This window comes from Piliocolobus tephrosceles, unplaced genomic scaffold (genome assembly GCF_002776525.5).
Source record: "Piliocolobus tephrosceles isolate RC106 unplaced genomic scaffold, ASM277652v3 unscaffolded_33015, whole genome shotgun sequence".
In the NCBI taxonomy this organism is placed as follows: domain Eukaryota; kingdom Metazoa; phylum Chordata; class Mammalia; order Primates; family Cercopithecidae; genus Piliocolobus; species Piliocolobus tephrosceles.
Genome location: NW_022316550.1, coordinates 450 through 28,321, shown reverse-complemented (window position 1 = coordinate 28,321; position 27,872 = coordinate 450). Strand labels below are relative to the sequence as shown.

At 40.7% G+C, this 27,872-nt stretch overlaps 1 protein-coding gene across 1 annotated transcript; it reads right to left on the bottom strand.

The window, feature by feature from the left end:
* Window positions 1-908: 908 nt before the first annotated feature.
* LOC113222665 (protein FAM221A) lies at window positions 909-27,537 on the bottom strand. Its single transcript, XM_026452310.1, has 7 exons — window positions 27,372-27,537; window positions 23,368-23,541; window positions 18,850-19,040; window positions 15,970-16,176; window positions 9,169-9,276; window positions 6,591-6,673; window positions 909-1,034 (listed from the first exon to the last, which is right to left on the bottom strand). Exons 1-7 carry the CDS (start codon window positions 27,434-27,436, stop codon window positions 966-968), a joined length of 897 nt encoding a protein of 298 aa, XP_026308095.1. The 5' UTR covers window positions 27,437-27,537; the 3' UTR covers window positions 909-965.
* Window positions 27,538-27,872: the final 335 nt, after the last annotated feature.

Below are 27,872 nucleotides of genomic sequence, written 5' to 3'. Positions count from 1 at the left end.
TATGGGTGACTGGAGCTCAACGTGATAGGATTTTCTGAGGAAGTTTATGAAATGCATTTCAGAACTGTCTTCCCAGCAGAGGGAAGGGAGAGCACTTAACTATCGGGCTTCCACCTCCCATTAATCAAGAGTGGCCCCAAAGTCACTAGCTCCCCAACATCTTTGGGCTGCATATGTATGATACAGTGGGGTTCCAGTGGACATCCCAAGCCACAGTGTCAGAAGATCCCTGCAGAAGGAAGCAAGAGAGCCGTGACATGGGCATCGAATGGCTTCAGCTATCAGAAACCTGCTGGAAAGTGTTCCACAGCAGTAATGGAGTAAGAAATGGGGCCAAGAGGATTTGCAGTGGCACACAAGATGTGTCCAGTACGTAAGTTACAGACAATGGGTAGTTGACAACACAACTTAAAAATCAGTAGATAGCTTCAGCCTGAGAAAGATTATTGAAAAAAAAATCAGTAATATCACTAGAAAATGGTTATATAATTTTAAGATACATTTTTTATTTAAAAGCATAACATTACAAGTTTGAAAAATAAAAAAAATTAATGATTTTAACTATTTTTTGTTTGCTTTGTTTTCTTGTTTTTAACTTACTATTTTGAATGACAAAAAAATGGCTCTTATATATTTGTCCAAAACCCTTGATAATATCTTTGTTTAAATAGCCTGAAACAGTTAAATTATTATGTACTAAAAATATTTACTGTACTCTCAGACTGACTCATATAAAATAATCTCATTTGTCAGCAGAGACAAAGGTACATACAAAGTAGTAAATTATGAGTTTCGACAAAAGTCATAGGCATTTTTAGTTATTTAAATAAATTAAGGAAACATCCCAAAAGACACTTATACAGTAAAAAAAAGTAAATCATTTCAGGAAAAATAAACTGTATTATTACATTTAAATAAACATGAAAAAGATACTTGGATGATGATTTTAATTTATCCAATAGTCTTCATGAAGGTTTTGTAGCTGATGGCAATGGAGCTTTTCCTTTCCACTTAGCAGCCTTTTCCATTTTCATCTGTAAATTTAACATATTTATTGATATAACTTGTAAACCATTCTAAAGAAAAAAAAAACTTGCAGAAAACTCATTCAGATTCATGTCACAGCCATTCCACAGTTATTAAGCTGCTAAATACTAAAGCCAAAATCTGTTAAAGGGACATAATTACACATTTTTAAATGGTTTTATTTTAATTTTACAGAAGCATTTTAATAAAAGTAACATGAATATTGCTTTAGAGAAAAAAATTAATTTCAATTGACACTGAAATTACAAGTGCTAAAAGGACTAAACTTACATCCAGCTATGCACATTCCCTACAGAGTTACATAATGCACCTAATCCAGCTGGATTCTCTCTGGAACGTGGACTGCTTTAAGGATTGTTTCCTATAATTCTGGTTTCCATATTCCCAGTTACCTTTCTAAAAGCCTTTTCCTCCTCCATTGTAGTTAAAGCAAAAAAGCAGCACACATACCCTAAGCAGTGGCCTTCTAACTTTTTAGACACATAGAGACCTTTTCCATGGGATTAAAGGCCCCAGAGAACACAAATCCAACCTGCCTCCTACTCACCACCACTCACATTCATACACACCAATTTCCAGAGGCAACCCCACTGCCTTACCCCTGCAAGAGAAGGGGAGAGCAAGTCAGGGTCCATGGTAGAAGGCAGGGTCTCCGACCTTCTGAACTGATAGGAATAATATCAAGAAACCAGGAGAGACCCGGTAAAACCAGTCTATCCAGTCCTATCAAACTGCAAGTAATACAAGCTTCCAATCATAAAACCAGATTAATCTAACCTCTGTCTCCTCCACATTTATTCCCTCTCTCGCCTCTTTGAGTTGGGTTGGGAACCTCATTCGGACACCATACATCATATCATTCTTGCAAACCATATCAAACAACAGGTCATCTGAAGGACCCCCAAAAAATACTCTATTCTAGGGCAAAAATTATAGGTTCTGATGTCAAATAGAAGAGAAAGTGAATCCTACTTCTACCATTTATTAAGCATTTGGGACAATTTATTTAACAGTTTTACATTTGTAAAAAAAAAAATGTCATAGTAATAGCTACTCCTCAGGGTTGTTCTAAAGCTGTAAATAATATATATAAAGATCTAGGCACTTAAGCACTCGATAAATGCTAGACCCTTTTCCTCACTCATTTAAAGCCAAGTGCTAGATTTGCAGAAACATAAATTTTTAAGAAGCAAAGACGCCAAAATACAAACAAAAACCAAAGCAGTGTTTGTCATTTGAAATAGTACGTAGCAAATACATCCATCAACCATCTAGTCTTTTTTTTTTTTTTTTTCTTTTTGAGACAGAGTCTCGCTCTGTCGTCCAGGCTGGAGTGCAGTAGCACAATCTCAACTCACTGCAACCTCTGCCTCCCAGGTTCAAGTGATTCTCCTGCCTCAGCCTCCCAAGTAGCTGGGATTACAGGCATGCACCATCACACCCAGCTAATTTTTGTATTTTTAGTTGAGACAGGTTTTCACCATGTTCACCAGGCTCGTCTTGAATGCCTGACCTCAAGTGATTGGCCCACCTCGGCCTACCGAAGTGCTGGAATTACAGGCGTGAGCCACCGCCTCAGCAAACCATCTAGAGTCTTAAAAGCAAAGATACCTGCTCCTCTTTCTTTTGTTTGTTTTGTTTTTTTGTTTTCGTTTTTGTTGTTTTGTTTTGTTTTTTAAATTTCCTGGCAGGAATACAGTGCTTTGCACCTAGCAGACCTTTGATATTTGTTTCCTTAATAAAATTCTCCTTTCTTGGGGAAAAGAGACCAAGAATCATCCACAGCAGAAGAAAATAACTTGAACTGATATAGAAAAGCAACTTCTCAAGAGGATCTAAACGCAGTGGGTAAACTATGTTACCACAGAGGTCTCACTTACCAAAGCAGACTTACACTCAGCATAGATTCTTCCCTGCCAGATGTTGCCAATGATTAGCAAAGAATGCAAGCAAAAACCGGATACACACATGGCATTGCTCTTGCGAGAGGCTCTGAACTATCAGACATGCAGCTTCCTAATAATCCAAATGGTTTTGGAGTAAAAGACGACTACTAATAGTACGTATGGTACATGTCACCTCAGAGGAAGTTATTTAGGTATAGGCTTCTTAGTTTTTATACTCCATTAATCACACATGGTGGAGAGTTTATAAGCTGTATCTCATAAATCTATAAATCACAGAGGCTAGAAAGTTATAAACTACATCTCATAAATCCATCAATTCCAGGTTTATGTTAATTTTTTTCCCCCCAAGACAGAGTGTTTGTTGCTCTGTAGCCCAGGCTGGAGTGCAGTAGCACGATCTCAGCTCACTGCAACCTTGCCTCCTGGGTTCAAGCGATTCTCCTGCCTCAGCCTCCTGAGTAGCTGGGATTACAGGTGCATGCCACTATGCCCAGCTAACTGTGTGTGTGTGTGTGTGTGTGTGTGTACGCGCGCGCGTGCGCGTTTAGTAGAGATGCGGTTTCACCATGTTGGCCAGGCTGGTCTCAAACTCCTGACCTCATAATCCGCCCAAAAAGTGCCACTCGGCCTCCCAAAGTGCTGGGATTACAGGCATAATACACCCAGCCTATAATAAACAATCTTGACAGGCCAGGTATATCCTTTAAAACATTCACAAATAAGAATTCCTCTCCTTATCTTCTCACAAGCAAACACCATTGGCATGTTTTCAAAGCAGTCAAAACTCCAGGTTTCTGGAGAAGGGATGGAAGGAATTCTAGAACCTAGTATCCCATAAGCCTGTGAGGAAAAATTAAAACTTGGCCGTGAGTGTGTGTGTTCCAAGAATGAAAAGTGATTTGATTATAACTTTATACCCTGATGCTGCTGCAAAAATTGCCTTTTCTTCCATCACTCTGACCATTTCATCTCCCTCACTGACATCCTACCACACCTCTTTCCCCTTGCTATGGTCTGAATGTTTTTGTCCCCACAAAATTCATGTTGAAATCCTAACCTGCAATGTAGCAGTATTAGGAGATGGGCCCTGTGGGCAGTGATTAGATTATGAGTGCAGAGCCCTCATGAATGGGTAAGTGCCCTTATAAAAGAGGCCTCAAGACCCATCATGCCCCTTTTAGCATATGAGGACACGGCAAGAAGATGCTATCTGGCGGACCAGGAAGCAGGCCTCCACGAGACACCAAATCTGCCAGCACCTTGATCTTAGACTTCCTAGTCTCTGAACCTGTGAGCAATAAGTTTCTGTTGTTGATAACCCACCCAGCTTTATGATATTTTCTTACAGCAGCCCAAACAGACCCTTAAACCACAGCTTTTGAGAAGAACTTTCTGCAGTGATGGAAATGCCTTGTGCTATCCAGTAAGGAAGCCACTAGCCACATGTGGCTACTAAGCACTTGAAATGTGGTTGGTATGACTGAGGAAATAAACATTAAATTTTTAAAATTTAAATTTAGCCTTATAGAGCCCCATATGGAGAGTGACTAAAGCATGGATATAGAATGTTTCCGTCACTGCAAAAAGCTCTATTTTCTAGCTCTGACTTAAATTCTGTCCTCTCCCCTTCGACTTCAAAATTCTTAAGCTACTCTGTCTCCAACTTACTTCCTGAATTTACTTAATGTTCAACTTTTTCCATCCTTTCAGTTACTCAACAAGCTCTTGTCTAAGAGTCATACAGGATACAACAAAAAGTGGCGGGAGTATCTTTACTTTTGGGTGGAGTTTATTACCCGGCTGGAGAGATAGTGATGCCCACGAAACAACCCTAAAGAAAGTACTTGCAGCCATGTGGCTGAAATACTATTCCCCACACCTCATTAAGCCAACATTCTTTCATCTAGTAAAACAAAAAAACAAAATAAAACTCTCAAATATGAACATGGCCATGAAATATATCAAAAGTATAAGAAGTTGACATGTATGAAAGTATCAATTATATTTGTGTCAACTTTTTTTACTTTTCCATAAATTCATAATTCACTAAAAACCTATTACACACAAAGCACTGTGCTAGGTGCTAGGGAAAATACAAAGATGAATAAAACACTGTGCTTATCTCCAAGGCATTTACACCCTGGTGAACTGAGTCACTTTCACTTACAGCTGTGAACACATCAAGACTTCACTTGTTGAGCCCTGGAAATTGTTAAAATATGGTTTTTTTGTTTTGTTTTGTTTTGTTTTGTTTTTGCTCTATCGCCCAGGCTGGAGTGCAGTGGCGCGATCTCGGCTCACTGCAAGCTCCGCCTCCCAGGTTCACGCCATTCTCCTGCCTCAGCCTCCCGAGTAGCTGGGACTACAGGCGCCCGCCACCACGGCCGGCTAGTTTTTCTTTTGTATTTTTTAGTAGAGACGGGGTTTCACCGTGTTAGCCAGGATGGTCTCGATCTCCTGACCTCGTGATCCGCCCGTCTCGGCCTCCCAAAGTGCTGGGATTACAGCTTGAGCCACCACGCCCGACCTAAAATATGTTTATGTTTAATGTTCCGTTTCTTAAAGAATATTGGGTAATTTTTTTTTTTTTTTTTTTTTTTTTTTAGATGGAGTTTCACTGTCACCCAGGCTGGGGCGCAGTGGCACAATCTTGGCTCACTGCAATCTCTCTGCCTCCCAGGTTCAAGCGATTCTCCTGCCTCAGCCTCCCAAATAGCTGGGATTACAGGCGTACACCACCATGCCCGGCTAATTTTTGTATTTTTTTAGTAGAGAAGGGGTCTCGCCATGTTGGACAGCCTGGTCCCAAACTCCTAACCTCAGGTGATCCACCCGCCTCGGCCTCCCAAAGTGCTGGGATTACAGGCGTGAGCCACTGCGCCCAGGTGTATATTGGGTAATTTGAACGAGTCTGGATACACCTAAAAGCCTCTAAGAAGAATAAGTAACACATATTAAGAATTCAAAACAGACGCCGGGCACAGTCGCTCACACCTGTAATCCCAGCACTTTGGGAGGCCAAGGCAGGTGAATCGCGAGGTCAGGAGATCGAGACCATCCTGGCTAACACGGTGAAATCCCATCTCTACTAAGAATACAAAAAATTAGCCGGGCGGGGTGGCGAGCGCCTGTAGTCCCAGCTACTCGGGAGGCTGAGGCAGGAGAATGGCGTGAACCCAGGAGGCAGAGCTTGCAGTGAGCCAAGATCGCGCCACTGCACTCCAGCCTGGGTAGCAGAGAAAGACTCCGTCTAAAAAAAAAAAAAGAATTCAAAATATACTCAATCTTTATTTGACAAATATTTTTAAATAAAAAATAAAGGTACATGTATAAAAAAAGAAATTCAAGATACATATAATTTACAAATCTGCTGATCTTGTTTATTACTGACAATTTTATTTGCACATTTATCCAATCTTTATGGCCTTCATAAATAAACCAGTGTATTAAATATCATGTTATTCTTTAGCCCTGTTTCTGTGTAAATTATTCTAATAAGCCTCAAGGCCTAACACCAACTGTGAGTAAAGACTTTATAAATTATTTTTAAGGATGTTCCACATTCAATATATAATCGTTCTACTGCTTTTGCTACAAGTAAATGCTTAATGCAAGTGGATTTCCTCAAAAACCTACCCTTTCCTGGTATCGTCTCTCAAAGAAAGCCATATCATCCTCTTCAGGTCTCCTTAACGAAGAAACTTGACTACTTGTACCTACTAACAAGGAAAAAAAAATCTAAGTAATGTATTTATATCATTACATATTCCCCTGAAACAAAAGAAAGAAAAGTTTTCTCCTGCCAGGTGATAATGTTTAATTTTTCAAACCAAAAACGGCCTAAATGAATAATTGGTCATACTACCTAATTCTCTTTTAGAGAGAATGGCATCACAGGACAAAAGTGTTTTTCACTAGCAAACATTCCCAAATAGTCCACAGTCCATATTAAATAGCTATTCCGTATAAGAGTACACTTAGTTTTGTCCAACTACTTTTTACATTTTATAACTAGAAATCCATGTTACACTTTGAGATAATGCACAAAAGTAATTATTGAGGTTTGGTATTGGCAACCATAGTAATGATAGTACCTGCTTCAAAATGTTTCAAAACTCAACTATTTTATCCATTTTTCACGGTACTCACTTTGTAAAATGGATCAAGCACTAATTTACATGCTGAAAGGAATTTTTAAAATTGCTTCTGTAGCAAAAAGTCTGGTTTTCTTGGTAGGTGCCCCAAGAGCCTAATTTCATAGAAAAGTTCACCTTCGTTGCAAGTGAATGTCTTCACTGGGTCCCTTCATTTCCAAAGCAGAATAGCAACCTGAACACTCGCACTTCAGTTTCTAAAGCATATGAATTCACCCTCAATCAGCAACATGTAACTCCAGACAATCACCAGAGTACAGCTACAGTCTGTCGACTATCTTTCACAAAAGTCTTACTGAGAAGAGTAAGAAGGGATGGATGTTTAGAATAAGTGTTATCTACCCATTCCTCTGGAAACTCTGGGTCTATCCCTGGATCATGTGGGACCATTTGAGCCAAACCTCTTCCAGACTCATCTACACTGAGTTGCATTATAACGGCATATTACCATTTATCTAGTAAAATGGTATATCCCAACTCTTCAAAAGTGACTATCAGGCCAGGTGCAGTGATTCACACCTGTAGTCCCAGCACTTTGGGAGGTGGAGGCAGGTGGATTGCTTGAGCTCAGGAGTTCGAAACCAGCCTGAGCAACATGGCAAAACCCTAACTCTACAAAAAATTCAAAATTTAGCTGGACATGGTGGTGCATTCCTGTGGTCCCAGCTACTTAGGAGGCTGAGGTGAGAGATCACTTGAACCAGGGAGGTGGAGGTTGCAGTGAGCCAAGATCACACCACTATACTCCAGCCCGGGTAACAGAGCAAGACTCTGTCTCAAAAAAAGAAAAAAAAAAAAAATAGAAAGAAAGAAAAGGTGACTATCGGAAACAAGCAAACGTCTGCTGTATTTGCTGAAATACAGCAGCAACTTTTACTTTAGCCACTAATCACTGAGGATCACTATACTGACTTAAAATCCAGCATGCCAGGCCAGGAGCAGTGATACATAGCTACAATCCCAGTGCTTTGGGAAGCTGTGGAAGGAGGATAGCTAGAGGCCAGGAGTTTGAAACCAAACTAGTCAACAAAGCAAGACCCTGCTGCAAAAAAAAAAGGTTTTTTAAATTACCCAGGTGTGGGGGCACATCTGTACTCCTAGCTATGTGGAAAGCTGAGGCAGGAAGATCACTTGAGCCCTGGAGTTCAAGGTAACAGTGAGCCATGATCACACCACTGCACACCACCTTGGACAACAGAGTAAGAACTTGTCTCAAAAAAAAAAAAAAAAAAAAAAAAATCCAGCATTGGTGTAACATTCATTAGCACTGAGGAACTCAGGCTTCCTCCTGTCTAAGAAAGAAAAACATTTAATTGACTGCACTTTCCTCTGTGCCTTGGCTGCCACTAAACTCAGTCAAAACTGAAGTTTAAACAAAACAATTACATCAACCTTGAAAGCTGCCACAGTTGTGTCCTTTTCTTGGCTTCTTACTTCTATATATATTTTATCACTATGTACTAAGTTGTATGTTGTTCTTGCAAGCAGCCTTAAAATCCCTTGTGGGGAATGTCTAGGTGTATGAAAATACAGATAAATCAAAGAAAGTCTCATTTTAAAATATTCTAAAATACTAAATTTTAAATACCTAATAAGTCATACAAATTTATTCTTCTTGTTTTCAATAAGGGAAATATAGAATACTGGTGCTTAAAAATGAATTGTACCCGCTCTTAATTTATAAATGATAAAACTCTGCTAACCTATGGTTATCACTGGATTACGCCTCTTTGGGAAAACCCAAAGGCAATTAGTCCACCAGAGGGCCCTCTTACTCAAACACCAGAGCAATAGCATGTACCAGAACAAGGTTTAAAACTTCAAATTATAGTATTACCAGAATCCTTTAAATTCTTGGAGTTAGCTATTTTTCCCAACACAAAATGAAGTTACTTGCTTTTTCTCAGTGTGTGGCTTACATAAAAGAAAGTAAAATGATAGCTTAACTTGAAGTTAAATTATCGTAATAATGAAAAAAAGAGAGATGCCTAGAAAACAAATCAAAGCTCCATATTCTAATTTACTACATCCAAAAACAGTTCTAAACTTCATTTCATTACCATCTGTTAATGTCTCTGGAGAAGAACTAGATGATGCTTGAAATGCTTTTAGGAATGGGTTGTCTACTGCTGTAATGGGAGATTCTAAAAATTCAACTGAAGGTGCACCTGAGAAAACAACACATGGAGAATAAAAATTAAATATTTACAGGGATACAAACAAGTTATTACTTCTAATATAAATAAATTGGAACCTCAACAGAATCATTAGAAATTCCTTCTATAAAAAGAAAAAAAAAAATTAGAATGGGTGTAATGGCTCATGCCTGTAATCCTAACACTTTGGAAAGCCAAAGCAAGAGGATTGCTTGAGGCCGGGAGTTCAAGACCAGTCTTGGCAACATAGGGAGACCCCATCTCTATCAAAAAAAAAAAAAATACAAAAATTAGTTGGACATGGTGACGTGTGCCTGTAGTCCTACCTCCCTTGAAGGGTAAAGCAGGAAGATCACTTGAGCCCAGGAATTTGAGGCTGCAGTGAGCTATGATTACATCACTTCACTGGATCCGGCCTGGGCAACACAGTGAGACTCTGTCTTTTTATTTAGATTTTTATCTGACATATAAAGTAAAAGCAAATGGGTAAAAGTATTCTGCACATTTCTGAGAACTTTCTTCACAGAAGAAAAGAATATTATGTACCTATGTTAGCATAGAAGTTCAAAACCCTAATATATAATAGTTATAAAACACTATCAAAAGCAAGACATTCATAATAAGGAATCTCTGACTGAAAAGGGTAGAATAAGTGTATTTTTACTTTATTCCTTACTAGGAAGCCATCTGAAAACAAAGTATGAAAAATAAAGAAGAAAGTACCTTCCTCAGTGAAATGAGGAAACATCCACAACTCCAAACCATAAACTAGAAAGACTAATTGCTAAATACATTGACTTCTGGACCAAAAGGAAGGAAGCTTCGGAGAAAATATGTAGCTGCTCTGCCTTCCTCACAAACCACCACCTTCCCCCCACACTGCTATCTCTATACCACAGGTGAAGGAAAAAGTGAACTTTTGGTCCTAGCTGGGTTAGAAGTTAGCCCCATCTTACAAACAGTGTGGGACGATTGCTCCGTCTCTCCCCGCGCCGCTCCCCGCGCCGCCCCCCGCCCCATCCCCAGTGGCTCCCATGGGGCATGCGGGAATATGAGAGAAGGCTCTGGCCCACGCAGGTCCTTGTGCTGCCCTCTGGCGGTTGCAAGTGCTACTGATCTCAAATGCTCAACTTGAATTTAATAAGTTGGTCTCTCAGCTTGATAGGGCCTGGTAGCCTTATGCTTGCTCCCGCTGCAAGTATAGACTCCCTCAATACCTGTCACTTCCTCTATTGAGTCCCCTAGATTAGGGGACCCACCTCCAGCTCTGCCCCCTGCTATGATAGATGGCATGGCTGGCCCACTGACTCACAGGTCAGCTGCCTTCTCACACCCCGGGACAGCTGGAAATTATGGACTCCTTCCACATCAAAAAGGAACCAAATCCCAGCAAGAGGTTTCCTCGGTCTAGGTATCTACATGGCTAATAGATCTGGAGTCCCTCTGCCCCTAGGTTCCTTTACACCTGAAATCAGAACAAAAACATCTTATATTTCCTCTTCTTAACTCTCACCTTTCTTCACCCCACCTTCTTTCATGGACCAAAAGGAAGAGGTTTCCTTTCTCTATAAAATCATGTGTCACATAAGACATTTTAGTCACCAATGGGCTGCATATACAATGGTGGCCCCATAAGATTATAATAGGGCTGCCCTATAATAGTGTAACATTTTATTGATTTATTTTGAGGCAGGGTCTCGCTCTGTCACCCAAGCTGGAGGGTAATGGTGCCATCACAGCTCATTGCAACCTCTACATCCCAGGCTCACGTGATCCTCTCACCTCAGCCCTCACCAAGTAGCTGGGATTACAGGCACACACACAATACCATGCCCGGCTAATTTTTTGTATTTTTGTAGAGACATGCTTTCGCCATGTTACCCAGGTTGGTCTCAAACTCCTGGGCTCAAGCGATCTGGCTGCCTCAGCCTCCCAAAATGCTGGGATTACAGGCATGAGCCACTGCACATGGCCCATTTTATTTTTTATGCCATATTTTTACTGTACCTTTTCTATATTTAGAAAAATTTAAATAGTGTTACAACTGTCTACAGCATTCAGCACGGTAGCATGATGAACAAGTTTGTTGCCTAGGAACAAAAGACTATATCACATAACTAGGTGTGTAGTACGCTCTACCATCTAGGTTTATGTAAGTACACCCTATGATGTTCACATAACAAACATCAACTAACAATGCATTTTCCAGAATGTATCCCCATCGTTTAGTGGCACATGACTATACCTTGAAGATACTTAGTGTTAAAATACTAGAAGTCTCTAAAAGGCAAAGATGCCAGCTACCACCATTATTTAGCATTGTTCTGGAAGTACTAGCCATTTTGACTGGTCAAGAATAAGAGTCATAAATATTGGGAAGGAAGAGGCAAAAACATTATTTTTTAAAAATAAACTAAAAATTGAGTAAAAACTCTAAGATTAAGTAATAAGAATGGTAACAAAAGCAATGAAACACTTTTGCTTTTTTATAAACAAACAATAATCAGTAAGAAGATATAATGGAAGAAAAAATATCTCATGTATGATACTAATGAAAAAAAATTGGCCAGGAATGGTGGCTTACACCTGTAATCCCAGCACTTTGGGAGGCCAAGGCAGGCAGATCACCTGAGGTCAGGAGTTAGAGACCAGCCTGGCCGACATGGTGAAACCACGCCTCCACTAAAAATACAAAAATTAGCCGGGCATGGTGGCACGCACCTGTAAGCCCAGCTACTCAGGAGGCTGAGGCAGGAGAATCACTTGAACCCAGGAGGCAGAGATTGTAGTGAGCCAAGATCATGCCACTGCACTCCTAGGAGCCTGGGAGACAGAACGAGACACCATCTCAAAAAAAAATTAAATACATAGAAATAAACTTAATAAGGTTGTGCAAGCCTTCTGGGATAACAACTTCAGAATTCCACTTAGCTGCACAGACTAATAAATGAAAAGATAATATTTAAAAATATCAGTTCTACATGGTGGCTCACACCTGTAGTCCCAGCTACTCAGGAGTCTGAGGTGGGAGGATTACTTGACCTTAGGAGTTTGAGACCAACCTGAGCAACACAGTAAGACTCTGTCTCTAAAAAATATATAAAATGTAAAATATTAGCCAGGCATAGTGGCATGCGCCCATAGTCGCAGCTACTCGGGAGGTTGGGTGGGAGGACTGCTTGAGCCCAGGAGTTCAAGGCTGCAGTGAGCTATAATCATATTACTGCAGTCCAGCCTGGGAAACAAAGCAAAACCCCATCTTAAAAAAAAAAAATTATTTCTACATTCATCTACATATTCAATGTGATCTCAATTAAAATAATAGAATTTTTATACCTTAACAAAATGATGCCAAAGTTCTGAAAGAATTAAAACATAAGAATAGGTCAGGAAAATTCTGAAGCAATAAAATGAAGTCATAAATATTAACTAATTTATTTATTATAAAGCTGCAGTAATGAAAACAATATAGTAGTTGTACACAAATAGCCAACAATGTGGCAGACTAGGGAGCCCACAGAAATCTTCAGGTTGAACCCAACCCTGCTACTTCCTAGTTGAATAACACTGAGCATGTTATTTTACTTCTCTGTGCTGCGTATCCTCATCTGTAAACTAGGAATAATCATCTAACTCACAGAGTTGTTGTGAGGATTAAGTGAAATAATATATGTGATGTGGCTCAAACAACTGCTGGTAGTACAAAGTTGCAGTCATCAAACATGATCATCATCATCATCATTTTTTGACACTCGTAGTTGGGTTTTCTTTAGCTGTTGCTTGAACCTAACATAATTATACACCCATAAAACTGCAGAAGAATTTACTTATGAAATTTAAGAAGCTAGTTATAAAATTACCTAGAAGAGAAAATGTACAAAAATATCAAGACAATCTTGAAAACAATCACAAAGAGGAAAAATTTATCACATCAAATATCATGACATACCAGGAAGCTATCACAAAAAATATATATATATGTGTGTAAAATATTGGCACAGGATAGACAAATGGGCCAATGGTACAAAATGGAGAATATGACAGGATATGGTAGGGTTTCCATGGAATACTATGCAGCCATAAAAAAGAATGAGTTCATGTACTTTGCAGAGACGTGGATGAAGCTGGAAGCCATCATTCTCAGCAAACTAATGCAGGAACAGAAAACTAAACATCGCATGCTCTCACTCACAAGTGGGAGTTGAACAGTGAGAACACATGGACACAGAGAGGGGAACATCACACACAGGTGCCTGTCGGAGGGTGGGAGGCGAGCAGAGGGAGGGCATTAGTACAAATAGCTAATGCATGCAGGGCTTAAAACCTAGACGACAGGTTGATGGCTGCAGCATATCACCATTGCACATGTATACCTATGTAACAAACCTGCATGTTCTGCACACGTATCCCAGAACTTAAAGTAAAATAAAAATAAAAATAAAGAATATGGTAGAGTGTCAGATGATTTGGGAAAGAATGGTGCTTGAATAACTGGCCATCAATTTAGACAAAAACTGAAGTTAGACACATCTACCTCACACTTTCACAAAAAATAAATTACAGATATATGAAAAAGCTAAACATAAAAAAGTATTAAAATAAAATGCAGGAGAATATATTTATAAAACTGAAATAGGAAAGGCCTGTCTCCAAAATTTTTAAACTGTAAAGAAAAAAAAAAATTAAGTTAAAAGACAAATGACAGGTTGAGAGAAAATGTCTGCAAAATAAATAACAAAAAAAAATACAGAATATATAAAAAGACTTCCTATAAGTCAATGATAAAAGATAAAAAAAAAAAAATTGAGCAAGGGATATGAATAGGCCATTCACAGAAAGTGAAATGGCCAATAAATATGAAAAGATCCCTGTCTCACTAATAACCAGGGAAATCAAATTGAAACAACAACGACAATTTTACACATCAGACTGGCAAAAAAATCAAGTTTAATAATATCAATGATTAGCCTAAATGTGAGGAAATAGGCAAGCTAAAGCATCAGTAGAGGAAGTAAACACAAGCAGAGCATTTCTGGAGGACATTTTGGCAGAATGCATTAGAATTTTACAGGTTAACATGCTCCAGTAGTTTACTTCTCTGTATCTACCTTAGAGTCAAATTCATGCAAGGATACAGGCAGACAAATTCAAGGATTTTCTTGGCAAGATTGCTTGTAATGGCAAAAAAAGATGGAAATCTAAATGTCATGAACAAGGAAATGGTTAGATAAACTGCTATATCTACAGTGTGGAATACCATACAGCAGTTAAAAAGAATGAAGTCGACTTGTGTGTCCTGACACAACAGGCCTTTACATTTTTCTAAGTTAAAAAACAAGTAAAGCCAGGTATGGTGATGCATGCCTGTAATCCCAGCTACTAGGAAGGCTGAGACTGGAGGATCTCTTGAGCCCAGGAGTTCAAACCTAGCCTGGGCACCATAGCAAGACCCTATCTCTTAAACAATAAATACAAATAATTTTTAAAAATTAAAAAGTAAATAGTAAAATTGTATGTTAAAGAGAAAAATTAATTGATGATAGCAAATTACCCTCGGGGAAAGAACCAAAGAGAAGTATTCAAGGGTGCTTTGCAATTAATTTCTCTTTTTTTTCCACTAAATTTCTATTGTTTGAATATTTTACAAGAAAATATACACTTGTATGGGCCTGGCATGGTGGCTCACACCTGTAATCCCAGCACTTTGGGAGGCTGAGGCAGGTGGATCACCTGAGGTCGGGAGTTTGAGACCAGCCTGACCAACATGGAGAAACTCCATCTCTACTAAAAATACAAAATTAGCCAGGTGTGGTGGCACATGCCTGTAATCCCGGCTACTCGGGAGGCTGAGGCAGGAGAATCGCTTGAACCTGTGAGGCGGAGGTTGCAGTGAGCCGAGATCACACCATTGCACTCCAGCCTGGGCAATGAGAGTGAAACTGTCTCAAAAAAAAACAAAAAAAGAAAAGAAAATATACACTTGTATTTATGTAATTTTTAAATGAAAAAATACATGCTTCTTTAAAATAGAAAAAAAAAAAACTTACACACCAGTGTTTCGAGTAGACAGGGAACACATTCTGCTCCCCAGTCCCACTCAGCTCTCAGAAGGATCCATCTACCTTTAACAGTTTAGAATAGATCCTATTAAACTTTCCCTACATTATTTACAACATATATATATGCAACAAGATATATGTGTGTGCACACACATACATACATATTTTACTACAGAAGTGATTACATGTATATACATGTGTGTTCATATACACACATGAACATAAGCCTATTGTTTCCAAAATGAAATGGATATAATAGCATAAGTTACATACAGTAGAGTAACAGGTAAACTATATCATATCAAATAAAATAAATATTATTCAGCTATTTCAAACAATGGAGATGTGGATTCAAATTTGAGTACAAGTATTGGGATGGGAATGATCTCTGCCATGTGCTTTCTAAATTCTATGACAATACATTGTATGGTAGCAATAAAACCTCTTTCATGGATACTAAATAGGTCTGAAAAAGTAAAAAATAAAATAAAAATTTTAAAAACCTCCTTTAAAAAATAAAAATCAAATGAGAGAATGTTTTCTGAAAGAAAAATACTATGAAGTGCTTAACAAATATAAGGCTTCACTATTGCTAGCATACATAAAAACAATACGATGGGCTCACATTTCACATAGCATCACTTACCGATCCCACTGTCATCTAACCGCATGTAGCCTTCCGCCAGTGAGCTGAAACCAGTTAATCCTCCCATGGCTGCATAAGGAACATCCTGTCCCACTGGTTTTCCCTGAGCCAATCTTTCTTGCTTAGTTTCCACTACTGTGTCATGGGCATATGCAGGCTGACCACAAGCACAAGTGAAGCAGCTATGGAATCCTGAACACTTGGAACCTGAATCAAGATGTAAAGGGAGTTAAATTCTCAAAGGTCCTATGTTGTCTACCCTAAAGACACTTAGCCTGGCAAAAGCCAGCTGAATCTAGATCCTCTGGCCCCTGTAACTCTTACCTCCAGCCACTGAACTCCTTCCTAGCCACTGTTCTTACTTCTAAAACATGCTAAAGTAGTAACCGGATATAACACAGAAAAAAAAAAAAAACTGCAAAACACAAGACTAAAAGAAATTGAAGAGCCAGGTAATGCAAGCCCTCTCCTCAAAAACGGAATTATAAGCAGGCATGGCAGGGACAGCCCAGTGGCCAGGACCAGGTGAAGAGATAATGTAGAAATCTTCCTACAGATCAACTCCCCATAAAAGCCAAATTGGAAGGCCAACCTGTAGACACAGAAAGGGTGTAGTGGAATCTTGTTCAGCAATAAAATGGAAAGAAGTATTGATATAGGTTACTGTTTGGACGAACGGAGGCAGGATGGTGCACTTCCGGGTTCTTCTTCACCACCAACTCTTCCCATGTGTGCGAGAATGCAGCTGACGCCCGGGAAGGTGCAGATTAATCAGGCATGCACCAGGTGATGTCAATCCAAGGAGACCAAGATTTACCTGGTGGCACCTGCGGAGCGGCCTCCCTCCCCCGACATGCCCGTGCCCGCCTATTGCCCTTCCACTCCTAGAAAAGTCGCTCCCAGCAGATGCGCCGGGGGCGGGCTTTCTCAGCCCCCACTCTTGTCGGGACTGTATTAGAAACTCCACCCCCCGCCCAGCTCCGGTCCCTGAAGCTAGATGACCAAAGAATAAATTTGCAGTTTTGCTTTTAGCCTTGCCTACTCGCTGGTTCTTTTGTGCCCACTCTGGTGGTCTTAGAAAAACAAATCAGTTACATGGCTGAATCATGAAAACATCATGCTAAATGAAAGAAGTCAGTCACAAAAGACCACATATTCTATGATTCTATTTATATAAAATGTCCAGAATAGGCAAATCCAGAAACAGAAAGTAGATTATGGGTTGCCTAGGGCTGGGGAGAGAGCAAGTAAGGAATGACTCCTAGTGAATACGGAGTTTCTTTTTGGGGTGAGAAAAATGTTCTGAAGTGTATTGTGCTGGTGGTTACACAACATTCATGCTGATTATAAAAAATCATGAAGCTGCACATTTTAAATAGGTTAATTGTATGACATGTGAATTACGTCTTAACAAAGTTGTTGTATGAAACAATCAAGCCATATTGTAATGGAGGCCAGAATATACCATTAACAAAATCTTTACCTACTCACACCTCTGACAAACATATATGGGAACAGCCAGGTGCAGTGGCTCACGCCTGGAATCCCAGCACTTTGGAAGGCCGAGGTAAGGAGATCACTTGAGGTCAGGGGTTTGAGAACAGCCTGGCCAACATGGTAAAACCCTGTCTCTCCTAAAAACACAAAAATTAGCCAGGTGTGGTGGCGGGTGCCTATAATCTCAGCTACTTGGGAGGCTGAGGCAGGAGAATCACTTGAACCCTGGAGGCAGAGGTTGCAGTGAGCCGAGATCACACCACTGCACTCCAGCCTGGGTGACAAGAGCAAAACTCTGTTAAAAAATTATTATTATTATTTTTTATATATATATATATATATATATATATGAACCAAGGCATACAAATAAATCCGTTTTCTCCAACTACTTCCATATTCAGCCAATGAAACATTTATTCCTGCCACTGTCATTAAAAATATTTTATTACATACTTCATCATAAGATTTCAACTCAAACTACTATAAAAACAACTGGATTGACTATCTCCTGAAGGAAACTAATGGACTAGCACTCTACCTAGTTCAATGGATGATCCAGTGTAAGGGCAAAAGGGGTAGAGGTTGGAATTTGGGTACAGGTATTAAGGTAAGGGTGCTACTGCAAACAAAGTATTAAAATGATCATGCTATGTTAATCTATCAGCAAGCCATAAAAAATTTTTGACTTATAAAATGCTTTTTTAAAATCTATGAATAGAATTTAGTTGATTCAACTCCCGTATTCGAAAATTTGAATCAGACCACATCTGGTAATTCTTTTTTTTTTTTTTTTTTTTTTTGAGACGGAGTCTCGCTCTGTCGCCCAGGCTGGAGTGCAGTGGCCGGATCTCAGCTCGCTGCAAGCTCCGCCTCCCGGCTTTACGCCATTCTCCTGCCTCAGCCTCCCAAGTAGCTGTGACTACAGGCGCCCGCCACCTCGTCCAACTAGTTTTTTGTATTTTTTAATAGAGACGGAGTTTCACCGGATTAGCCAGGATGGTCTCGATTTCCTGAACTCTTGATCTGCCCGTCTCGGCCTCCCAAAGTGCTGGGATTACAGGCTTGAGCCACCGCGCCCGGCCCCCACATCTGGTAGTTCTTTAAAATCCATTACTATTACTTAAATTATCTGGACTACATGAAATGAGGGTTTATGATTATCAAGCGTACCATTAACTCTGAATCCTTCCACAAAAATGAAATCTTAGAGTATCTATCCATTGAATTTTCCTTAGTTGTTTCATATTAACGCTATAACTGAATATTAACTCCACAACTAATACAATTGAATATTAACTCTACAACCAGTACAAAGGCACGTTAAATATTCAAGGAAGACGTATAAACATTCTGAGTTTATGTGTTTATAATTATATAACTCACATATATTGCATGTAAAGCCAGGCGCAGCACTGTGCTGATCAGCAAAGTGTTTGCACCTGCAGCGAATGGGCTGGCTGCCATTCAAGGGGACATAAAGGTAAGCCCTGCACTGGCAGCCAGTCACTCGGCAGGGCAGATCAATGGGGCGCTGCTGAGGAATCGTTTCCAAGTCAGTTTTATGTTGTTTATACCTAAAAAAGGAGAGAGAGAGAGAAATCTGAACACAATACAGGTATTATCAAAAATTACAATTTCTATTATATTAAAGGCAGATATGATTTTTTAAATTATTATTGTTTTATTATTCTTCATAGTAAGGTGAAAATAAACTCTCCTACATATAGCACTTGTATCAGCTATGTTGCTTTGGTCAGAGGAAATCTTCACTTTTAGGTTTCTATTTTTAGTTATTTAAGAAGCTGTTTCACAGCAATACAAAGAATAATTATATAATTTCCTTAAAACACTTACCCCTACAGATTTCTTAATATGAAGCACAACCTAAGAGTATGAAAAAGTTCAGGTTGGGTGCAGTGGCTCACGCCTGTAATCCCAGCACTTTGGGGGGCTGAGTTGGGCGGATCACCTGAGATCAGGAGTTCGAGACCAGCTGGACCAACATAGAGAAACCCCATCTCTACTAAAAATACAAAACTAGCTGGCCATTATGGCACATGCCTGTAACCCCAGCTACTCAGGAGGCTGAGGCAGGAGAATTGCTTGAACCCAGGAGGCAGAGGTTGCGGTGAGCCGAGATCGCGCCATTGCACTCCAGCCTGGGCAACAAGAGCGAAACTCCGTCTCAAAAAAAAAAAAAAGAAAAGAAAAAGTTCTTTATGAATGTTATTTTCATCAAAGTGCATTACTTAAATTTATTTCCATATGTTTGCTACTTAAAATAGAAATACATTCAATAAACGTGTATTGATGTAATTTATTTTAATATAACTTTTGACTTCAAAATAAATTATCAATATTTTTGAAAGCCAAAGCTCCTTCTTACAGTACTGTGATTTTCTTAAATAAGACCACTCACTTTCTTCTCATAGGTGATATTCAGTAAAATAATACTAAATTTATTATTCTCAATATTAATCAAAGAAATCCAAATTAAAATGAGATACCATTTTAACTTAGCAAAAAGAGTCAAAGTTTTTTAAAACTATATGTAATACACAATGTTATCAAGACTGTTACGAAAGGGCCAGGTGCTGGTGGCACATGCCTGTAATCCCAGCACTTTGGGAGGCCAAGGCAGGTGGATCGCTTGAGCTCAGGAGTTTGAGACCAACCAGGACAACATGATGAAACCCCATCTCTACTAAAAATACAAAAATTAGCCAGGCATGGTGGTGCATGCCTCTAGTCCCAGCTACTAGAGAGGCTGAGGCAGGAGAATCCCTTGAACCCAGGAGGCAGAGGTTGCAGTGAGCTGAGATTGCGTCACTGTACTCCAGCCTGGGCAACAGAGCGAGGTTCTGTCTCAAAAAAGAGTGTTACAAAAGAACAAATGCTATTTAATAATGTTTCAAGAAACGTTAAAAGGTCCATTCTTTGAACCAGAAATTTCATTTTTGGAAAATATACCCTAAGAAAATAATTCCATTTATAGAAAAAGCTTTATGCATACCAATAATATTAGCAATAGTACTTACATCAGCTACATGATACACACACCCACACAACATAAAAGAACCAGTAAGTAAATTACTAGACAACAGGTTTTCAAATCTTTTAGCGGCGAAACCCCTTTGTCAAATAACATCTTTTATAGAACGAGAATACATAAAACAAATTCAGAATTGGTTAGAGCAAGAGGAAGAACAGAATAGAGTTTCCCCTTCTCCTAATCTGCCCTTCCACCTGGCACACCCCCAAGGCTCTCTCACAGCTCCGGAGAACACAGATAAACACCACTGGACTTGCTGGACTAGCTGGCAGGTATTTAAAATCTTGTTTTTGGCCAGCACATAACAACGTGGAAACATATTTCTATGATTTCTGTCATTAAAAAGTGGCTCAGTATTTTATGCAAACACATAATTAACAACAGTTAAATGAACCATGTAAAGAAAAAGTCAGGCCGGGCACAGTGGCTCACGCCTGTAATCCCAGCACTTTGGGAGGCCAAGGCAGGGGAGGCAGCCTCAGGATCACCTGAGGCTAGGAGTTCGAGACCAGCCTAACCAACATGGAGAAACCCCATCTCTGCTAATAATACAAAATTAGCTGGGAATGGTGGTGCATGCCTATAGTCCCAGCTACTCGGGAGGCTGAGGCAGGAGAATCACTTGAACCCACGAGGTAGAGGTTGTCGTGAGCCAAGATCATGCCATTGCACTCCAGCCTGGGCAACAAGAGTGAAACTCTGTCTCAAAAAAAAGAAAAAAGAAAAAAAAGAAAAAGTCATACAGATATTTAAAAAAAAAAAAAAAAAAAAAAACTAGCAGCTGGCTTTGGGTAGTGAGCTGCTTCTATATATTGTATATAGAATATATTCTATGTTTCTATATATCCCCCATTTTCCTTAATAATCATATATCACTTTGGGGGAAAAGTTTGGAAGAAATCTCACTGAGTGGATCAGTACTAAATACAATAACTTCTCCATCAAAGTTGAGTTGGGTCAGCTGAGCATGGTGGCACACACGTGTAATCTGAGTACTTTGGAAAGCCCAAGGTAGACAGATCACTTGAGCCCAGGAGTCTGGGTAACAAAGCCAAACCACTTCTCTACAAAAAAATACAAAAATTAGCTGGATGTGGTGGCACACGCCAAGAAAAACAGTATAAGAACTATACAAAAACACAGTGTCTCTGGCCCCAGCTACTTGGGAGGCTGAGGTCAAAGGATCGCTAGAGCCCAGGAGGTCGAGGCTGCAATGAGCCAAGATCATGCCACTGTACTCCAACCTGAGTGACAGAGTAAAACCCTGTCTCAAAAAAAAAAAAAAAAGTTGAGTTGGATCAATTCTGACATTCACGTCCATGCTGTATAAGTTATACAGAGATTAGAAAGTGGCACTAAATTTGTGTAAGAATAAATTATAAAACTATCACAAACTTACCAAACCCCTCTTTAATTCTGAAAGATAACAACACATCTCTTATCCTCCATTCCTCCTCAGTGTTTTTAGTTGGGGTTGCTAAATAAATTCATAGTCAATCTGTATACAACATTACTCATTCTAGCAACTGCCTAACAAATTCTGGCAAACTGCAACTCTAAATAGCAACTATACAAAGAGTCTCTGTGAAAGAGCCCCAGAAATTGCTATCAGAATAGGGTGGTTCCTCTTGGAACCGAAAGTTAAAGTTGCTGCCTGAAAACATGGAATAGGTTCAGAGACTTTTCTGTGAAGCAGCTTAGATATTTTGAACTTTACAACTGTAAGACAGTAGCAAAATTTAAAGTAGAGCACACACACAGCAAAACGCAAAGTTCAGATATAGACAACTCAAGTCAAAAACTGGAGCCTCACTTACTTCCTTTCCTTTAGGCACTTTTCTTGGAACATGACCATTTGTAATGCAAAGCAGTGTGCTTGTTTGTTTAAAGAAAGGTATCAACATGGCAGATCCTTAAGGTATAAAAGGCGATTAGCAAATTTGAGGAGAAATGTTTATACTTATAGATGGACAGCATGATCAGTGTGGGCCAATTCAAGCAATGCTTAAAGTAGTTCCTCAGTCTGATGACCCATTCTCTACCTTCTCCAGTGATGTGAGATGTATGTAGACTCTGCTCCCCAAACTGAAAGACCCCTGGCAAAGCCACAGGACCACCAAACATTTTTACCAATGGCAAGAGAACTGCTTAAGGTGGTAAGACTCCATGATAAGCGCCAATAGGATATGATGGAAAAATTTTAATTATAGCTTTAAAAACCTTTAGATAATTTTTGTGGGGTTTGTTTTATTTTTTTGTTTTATTTTGTTTTGTTTTGAGACAGAGCCTCACACTTGTCGCCCAGGCTGGTGTACAGTGGCATTTCGGCTCACTGCAACCTCACCTCCCAGGTTCAAGCGATTCTCCTGCCTCAGCCTCCCAAGTAGCTAGGATTACAGGCGCATGCCACCACACTCAGCTAATTTTTTGTATTTTCAGTAGACACAGGGTTTCACTATGTTGGCCAGACTGGTCTTGAACTCCTGACCTCGTGATCCGCTCACCTCGGCCTCCCAAAGCGCTGGAATTACAGGTATGAGCCACTGCGCCCGGCCAATTTTTGTTTTTTAAGAGACAAGGTTTCACTCTCTGTCACGCAGGATGGAATGCAGTTGCACAATCACAGCTCACTGCAGACTAGAACTCCTGGGCTCAAGCAGTCCTTCTGCCTCGGCCTCCCAAAGTTCTGGGATAACAGATGTGAGCCACCATCCCCAGCTGAAAATTTCTACTCTACTACATAAAGGACAATTGTTAAATGTTTCTCAATCATCACAATTTGTAGAAGTAAGATATGCTTAGCTTTTTATTTTCTAATTATCAAAAAACTTTGCAATAAAGTATCTTACCTATGTGTACAAAAGCACAGTGTCTCTGGGCCCACAAGTTTACAATCCATCCCTGTTGGTGACCGCCAGCTCACAAATAATCTGTTTTGTAAGCGCAGAGGTAAAACTTTTCTTTTGTATTCTTCATATTCTTCAGGAGTAAAAAGTTTCCCTCCATCATCCTCACCAACAATTCTACAATAAAAATATATATTTCTCTTAAACTTTGAGTATTTATTTTCCGGGTGAGCTATGACCAGGCCACTGCAAATATTAAATAAATTTTTAAGCTTTTATTTTGTAAATCTGTCTTTTCTTACAGATGTGGCAGGCCATGTCTCCATAACACCTGTTACTGCACTAACTGAGTGGTGAAGTTAAATACTAAACGCTGATAGAACCAGTGTCCTTATACAAAGGCTGGAAAGTAACAAGAGCCCACAAAGAGTTTTGCCCAGGCCTTTCCTGGGCCTTGCAGCATGACAAGATAATGAAGGAATTCTTAAAGGACCCATTTAGGACTAAACAAGTTTTATTGGGGGTCTGAAGAAACTCCCCAGACCTCCACAAACAAGTTTATTGGGGGTCTGAAGGAACTCCCCAACCCTCCATGATTTAGCACGAGACAAGACAAGAGTAATCACCCCAGCACCTGGAGCCATTTAGATTAAGTAAATTACTGAGGCTCCAGAGGAAGGTCTTCAGGACTCAGATCTTAGTTATAGATTAGAAGTTCATCATTTATGTCTTTAGATAAATGCACACTTACACATAAACATATAGCTTAAAAGGTATATAAGCTCTGGAAAACTTTGTAATTTTGAGTTGGTCTGCCAATATCTTCCAGGCCTTCTCCCTATAACCAGTTACAAAAATAATCTCCCTTCTTTCCCAGTTCGTCTGAATCACATTACTGGGCCACGAGAATAAGCAGCCCAACCCTCGGTTTGATCCAGAAACATAGGTGCCTCAGCCGTGAACCTAGTGATGGGTGAGAAAAGAAATCTTTTCTCCCTTAACTTCCTATACAAGAGGGTTATTAATAGGAAAAACAATGAATTCATAACGCAACTTTACTGATCCAGGTTTATCAACAGAGGATTACCACATATTCATCTCAGTTTTTCCTTTGATACTGAAGCAAAGATTCTCATTCTTCTCATTAAAGGTAGAGCCTTAACTGCTAAAAATTCTAACATTTTCCTCCTTTGAAAATGTATCCCAAAAAAGTACAAAAACTATCAAAGCAGAAGCCAATATGACTAATTTCCATACCTGTCTCCAAACCCTGGCCAGGGGTTTAAACTAATGTGGAACCTAAATACACACTTGGTTCAGCACAAGCTCAAACCACATTTGTGTGTTAGGTAATCAGGTTTATCATTGTTTAATTTCAGAAGTAAGAACCCAAAATTTTATGGGAAAATATTAAGCCCCTACTATTTCTATGAAACAAAATTAAGAGTTGGCCTCCCTGGAGGAAAAGAAAGCACACCTAAAAGAAGTTTTTCCAAAACTGAAGACATTTCTCCCTGAAAATACTCCCCTTGAAAAGTCACAAAAAGTGATATTTGTAGAATGCTACATGCTTTTTTGTGCAATACATGCTTTTTTCCATACTTTGAAGCCTTTAGCTGAGGTAGAAAATAAAAACCATTGCTCTATGTGCTTGCCATTAAAAAAAAAAGAAAAAGAAAAACCAATGTATAAGCTATGAAATAATCAAAACTGTCTTCTTTACACAGACAATCTAGATACATAATAGCGAAGAAAAAAAGGGCATTTATTTCTGAGTTAAATTTTGGGCCATTTCACTTTCTTGTAGCTATCAAGAATACCAACAGGTATTAAGATCTTAAGATAAATACGGATCTTTAAAAGATCTTTTAAAAGTAAGATGTCACTGGTATTTAAGTACTAAACCAGTGCAACTCAAATTTTATTGTACTTACAGAATCCCCAGGGGATCTTGTTCAAATGCAGATTAAAACTCACAGCGCAGTGGCTCACACCTGTAATCCCAGCACTTTGGGAGGCTGAAGCAGGTGGATCACTTGAGGTCAGGAGTTCGAGACCAGCCTGGCCAATATAGCAAAACCCCGTCTCTACCAATAATAAAAAAATTAGCGGAGCGTGGTGGTGGGCGTCTATAATCCCAACTACTCTGGAAACTGAGGCACTGAGAATTGCTTGAACCGCGGAGGCAGAGGTTACAGTGAGCTGAGATAGTGCCACTGCACTCCAGACTGGACAGCAGAGCAAGACTCTATCTAAAATATGTATATATATATTTATATACATGTATATACATGTATAAATATATGTGTGTATATATGTTACTCCCACAGTGTGAGTAACAAGGCTGCATGCTTCCCCTCCCAACTGACTCCCACCAAAGTACCTAGACAAGACCAAATCCAGGAAAACTCTTAGGAAGGAAAGTTTGTTTCCTTCTAAACTCATATTTTAACTCATCTTCCCACCCCCACCTTCCCGGCCCACCTTTTCACATCTAGGCACTCAAGTCCTGTTTTCCCCACTTTTCTAAAATCCTGATGTCAGTAAAGGACCTGATAATCTCTTTCAGAGGGAAGTGTTTCAAGTTATTTATGATTGAAAAAATAATTTCCCAGCTGGGCACGGTGGCTCAGGCCTGTAATCCCAACACTTTAGGAGGCCAAGGCGGGCGGAGCCCAGGAATTCAAGACCAGCCTGGGCAACATGGTGAAATCCCGTCTCTACAGAAAATACAAAAATTAGCTGGGCGCCTGTAGTCCCAGCTACTCGGGAGGCTGAGGCAGGAGAATCACTTGAACCCAGGAGGTGGAGATTGAGGTGAGCCAGGATCGCGCCACTGCACTCCAGCCTGGGCAAGAGTCAGACCCTGTCTCAATAAAATAAATAAATACATAATTTTCCACCAGGTCTGCCCTAACATGTTCGGAGCTAGGCAAGAATCAACTGGAGGCCCACAATTCACATATCTAAATATCCAAGTTATCAGTCAACACCAGCTCCAGCAACTTGCTCCCAGGCAAAAGCTCTGGAGAACTGGAGGCTCAAGGAGCCAGCTCTGCTCTGCGAGAGGACTGGGTGGTGGTTGTTCTGATCCTGAACTGGGCGTGGGAACTGACCCCATCAAGCTCCTAGCCCTTATTCTTCTGGCTCAGAATCTCCAGGCAGTTCTAAGGGTTACCCAAAACTACACCGACGGGGCAGTCGGAGCGCGGGAGAGCAGTCAGCTGGGGGACCGTCTGCGCGCACACCTCTGGGTCATCTGGGTCGCCCACGGTGCCGCAGAGGAGGCCCTGTCGCTCGCTCCAGCCTCCCTGGCCGAGCCTGGAGCGTCTCCCCTCTGCTTGTACACACACATCCTCCCGCCCCAACTCCGCGTCCTCTGGCGGCCCTCTCCAGGACTTCCCATCCGCCCAGATTCCGGACGATCAAAACCCCCAGGAAGCGGAAAAAGAGCGCGTCGCTGCAGGTGCACCAGCCTCGGTCAGGACCCAGGACAATGAGTCGAGTCCTCAGGCCAAAGGAGCGGCTACGTTTCCAGTTTCGGAAGGGGTTTCTCCAGAACACCAAAACACCAGTCGGTGCCTTTCTCCTAAAACCAGCACCTCGGGGTGGGGAGCGCGTTCAGAAGTTCACGGTTGACCCTATTACTGGGTTAATTTGATGTATGCTAACTTCTATAGCCCCTAGTACTCGATGTGAATGTTTTCAATGGCCATTTAAAAAACAGTTGGACCTCTGTATCAGCTAGAGTTAGTCATCCTTCTTGGAAGGGAGCAGAGGGACCTCTTAAATGGCATCGGAAGATTCATCATTGCATAGAACTGCGTGGCCCTACAATATTTAATTAGGCAAAGACGAAACTGGAATTCATCTAGGCCTCCCCCAAAAACCCAGGCAAAGATTCAGGGAATCCCCCCGGACACCCGCCGGGCCCCTGCCCGCGCCCTCAGCCCAGGGATCGTGGCCCCTCAGAGCGGCGAGGGGCCGGCCCGGAGCCACAGCCTCACCTCCGATACTCCAGGTACTCGTCCACTGCCGCCGCGCCGAGGGGAGGCAACGTCAGCCGCTCCATGGCCGGTGGGGAAGCCAAAGGCGCCCTCCCTGCTGGCGGGCCGACCGCGAAGCCCGACTCGGCCCTGCCCCCTCCCGGCGCTGCCCCCCTCCTCCCGCCTCCTGATTGGCCCGGCCTGAAGCCCACGAGGCCAGAGCGCGGCAACTGCGCAGGACGCGCGCCCCTACCTGGCAGCTGGCGCCAGGCACCGGAACCCCGGTCTCCGCAAGCTCAGCCCCGCGCCACGCATAGTGCAGTTTGCCGCCCTCCATAAACCTTGCCTCGATCCCCTCTCCCTTTCCCTGGACCGGCAAGTCTTCTTGTAAATTAACAAGTGACAAGGGAGTACAGTGCCTTGCCTGTAACAGGCTCATAGAAAATGGCTTATTTCTTTGTACAGCTCTTTTCGCTTAATCCATCTCTTGAAATATAAGTGGTTTTGAGAAGGTTCTGTTTT